This window comes from Mucor mucedo, assembly GCF_025094135.1.
Source record: "Mucor mucedo strain NRRL 3635 chromosome Unknown EV154scaffold_366, whole genome shotgun sequence".
Taxonomy (NCBI): domain Eukaryota; kingdom Fungi; phylum Mucoromycota; class Mucoromycetes; order Mucorales; family Mucoraceae; genus Mucor; species Mucor mucedo.
In genome coordinates, this window is record NW_026252650.1 from 4,435 (window position 1) to 7,496 (window position 3,062).

Genomic DNA, 3,062 nt, shown 5'->3' on the forward strand with positions numbered 1-3,062 from the left:
TCGACCCCTTTGGGTGTTGCCGTTAAAACCGTTGTCAAAGTTCTCGCTGGTGTAATTTTGGAAACTTATTTTTTTTAAATGGGATGATAAAAGGGATAGAAGGTGCTCTCAGGATCGGAAACCGAAAATAAAAAGCCCATTTTTTATACAAAAGTAGTGAAAAAAGTGTTTGAAATGTAAAGCTAAATTTGGGCAAAATAATACATATATATATAAGGAATCAAATAAAAACATGATCAAAGTGATCTTGTTTTCAAAACTGTTTACTAGAAAAGGAAATGATAAAATAACAAACGTCTTTAAATCCAGTGGTTTTTTATTTTTATTTTTCTTTTCTTTTAATTTGTCAAATACATTTTATCACTTACCTTACTATGAACAATACCGAAGCTAATAACAACGCCCCCAACCACGTACGTGGTCCTGGACGCGGTCGTGAAAATGGACGCGGAGGCAGACGTGGACGTGGCAGACGCGCTGGCACCTTTGTGTTCGTTGTGGATCCTACCGTTCAGCAAAACACCACTCCTGTTAACAACGGTAACACCGAAGCTGACAGTAACGCCAATGTTGATGATGACGATGAGCCTGAAAAACCAACTTCACGGTCCTACAATGTATGGCCTGATGTTGCTATTTGTATCCTCCTTGAAATTATGGCTGGTACCTACAGCTACCTGCTGAGAAGAAGCGATACTGCATTAAAGCAGCTTATCTGGGTATATTCGGCTGCTTTGATGAAGGAAAAGTTAGCTGAGAATGCTAGCACCGATATACTCAGGGCTTTTTTGGCAAACATCAGCGAAACAAGTATGCAAAGAAAGTGGGCAGATATGAAGCAGCGTTTTATCAGAGTAAGAAATGAAGCAAGAGAAACCTGAGTTGGTGGAAGTGTTCCAAACATGCCTTATTACGAAGAAATTGCTAAGATTATTCAGGATGATCTAAGCATCCAGCCTGAAGTGATCTACGAAAGCATTAACATGGAAGAGAGTCGTATTCGGTCTTACAGACAATTTAACGACGACAATTTGATGAATGCTATTCGATCCGAAGGCCCCGAAACAACTTACTTGGGACCTACAGACGTTGATCAACTTGTAATTCAAAAAGCATTTGCTGATCGATATCCTGTCAGATATTCTACCAACAATGAAGGACCTGCAGTGCCATCATTTAATGAATCAGCATCCGCACCTCCACCACCAACAACAGCACCTCCACCAACACCAACACCAGCACCCAGAACCACATCAGTATCCGCAGCACCACCAACATCGACAAGCACAACACCTCCTCCACCACCTTCATTCGCACCTCCACCTCCATATACATCCGCACCACCTCTACCTCCATATACATTCGCACCACCTCCACCTCCATATACATCCGCACCACCTCCACTTCCATATACATCCGCACCACCTCCACCTCCACCTTCATCTGCACCACCTCCACCAAGATCTGCCCGTACATCGAGAAATAGTCGAACTTCTGGTGAGCAGTCTTCATCAACTCCTGATCCTATTGAAGCTGCTCGTCAGTTGTTAGACGTGCATATGGCATGTGCCCGCCAACTTGGTGTAGAGATGATGGATGGCATGGCAGCATCGCAAAGGGAAGATTGAGAACAAAGACTTCTCGATGTTGATAACATGCTGCAACGTATCAGTCGTACTCGACAAATTGCATTGGAAGATATGCAAGCAAGACAGCGACAAGATACCAGAGAGAGATACCGTATGTTCGAAGAAGTAAGAAGTAGACGAGAGGCTGACATGGAAGAGCTTGGCGTAGACGTATGTCTGATATGGAGACTATTCTGAATAGATTCGCAGCCATTCTAAGAGGTGATAGTGATACCAATCTTAATGGTTCATCTTCTACTGACAATAATAATTAATTAAGGGCCCTCGCAAGCACATCAAACTATTTTTTAAAGATCCCGATTAAGGACATTAATTTTTTTTTTTTTTTTTTTTTTTTTTTGTGAAAGGTTACAGTTTTTCCAAATAGAATCTTTTAAAATTTTAATAATATATATGGACGATTAATAACAACATTGAATATTTTCAGTGCTAAAAAATCCGAATTGTCCAAACGAAGAATTAAAATCTGCAGGCCCCAAAAACCTTCTATCAGATTATTTAATGTCCAAATCCGATTACTGAAATCACGAATGTTGTTTTATTTTTCAATAAGAGCCTTTTATTTTTATCGATTTACTTTTTTTTTTACCATCTCCATTTTATTTTGCAGATATGAGTTTCCAAAATTATTCAAGTGCTGACTTCATCAATGGCCAACGCCCAAACCCTCCTGTGGTAAGAGGCCGACCCAGAGTAAACCCTCCGTCTGCTGCACAGATTCCCACTGACGTACCTGTTCCATCCTCTCAACCTGTACCTACCCCTTCTTCTGTACCTGCACCATCTTCCGAACATGTTCCTTCTGCTGGTCCTGTTCCTTCTGCTGGTCCTGTTCCTTCTGCTGGTCCTGTTCCTTCTGCTGGTCCTGTTCCTGCTACCGAGCAAGCTCCTCCTCCTGCTGCTGAGCCAGTTTCTGCTGCCGATTCCGTACCAGAGCCTAACACCAACCTTAACTGGGATTCACCAAGCACACATGTATTGATTGAAATTTTTCCTGCGTATCTTGTTGAAGCGGGTGTGACTAGCTCAAATGAGGCAAAGGCAGCTTTAATCCAAAAGACAGAAAAAGCCTTCAATGACAACGCAGCCGTCAATGGCCGAAGAGACATCTGTGCCATGACCACTAAATGGCATGCTCTTCATGCTAAGTATCGAAGCAGACGAGACGATGCTAATTCTACTGGTAGTGCACCTCTTCAACACTGGGAGTTTCATGATTTGATGGAGCAGGCAACAATACAAATGCCAACTACAAACCCGCCTGTTACATACAGCTCCCATTCCAGAGAAACTGTGGACAACCGTGGTGATTATGCCACCAGAAGACGTGGTCATTCAGAAGTCGATAATGATAATGAAGAGGATGAGGATGAGGATGAGGATGTCGTTCCTCAGGTAAATGCAAGACGTCCA

General features: G+C 42.3%; 1 protein-coding gene across 1 annotated transcript; it reads left to right on the plus strand.

Moving 5' to 3' along the window:
• Positions 1-374: 374 nt before the first annotated feature.
• Positions 375-1,628, plus strand: EV154DRAFT_572765 (uncharacterized protein; the record flags this gene model as incomplete). Its single annotated transcript, XM_051606357.1, has 2 exons — positions 375-854; positions 930-1,628. 2 exons carry the CDS (start codon positions 375-377, stop codon positions 1,626-1,628), a joined length of 1,179 nt encoding a protein of 392 aa, XP_051449879.1.
• Positions 1,629-3,062: the final 1,434 nt, after the last annotated feature.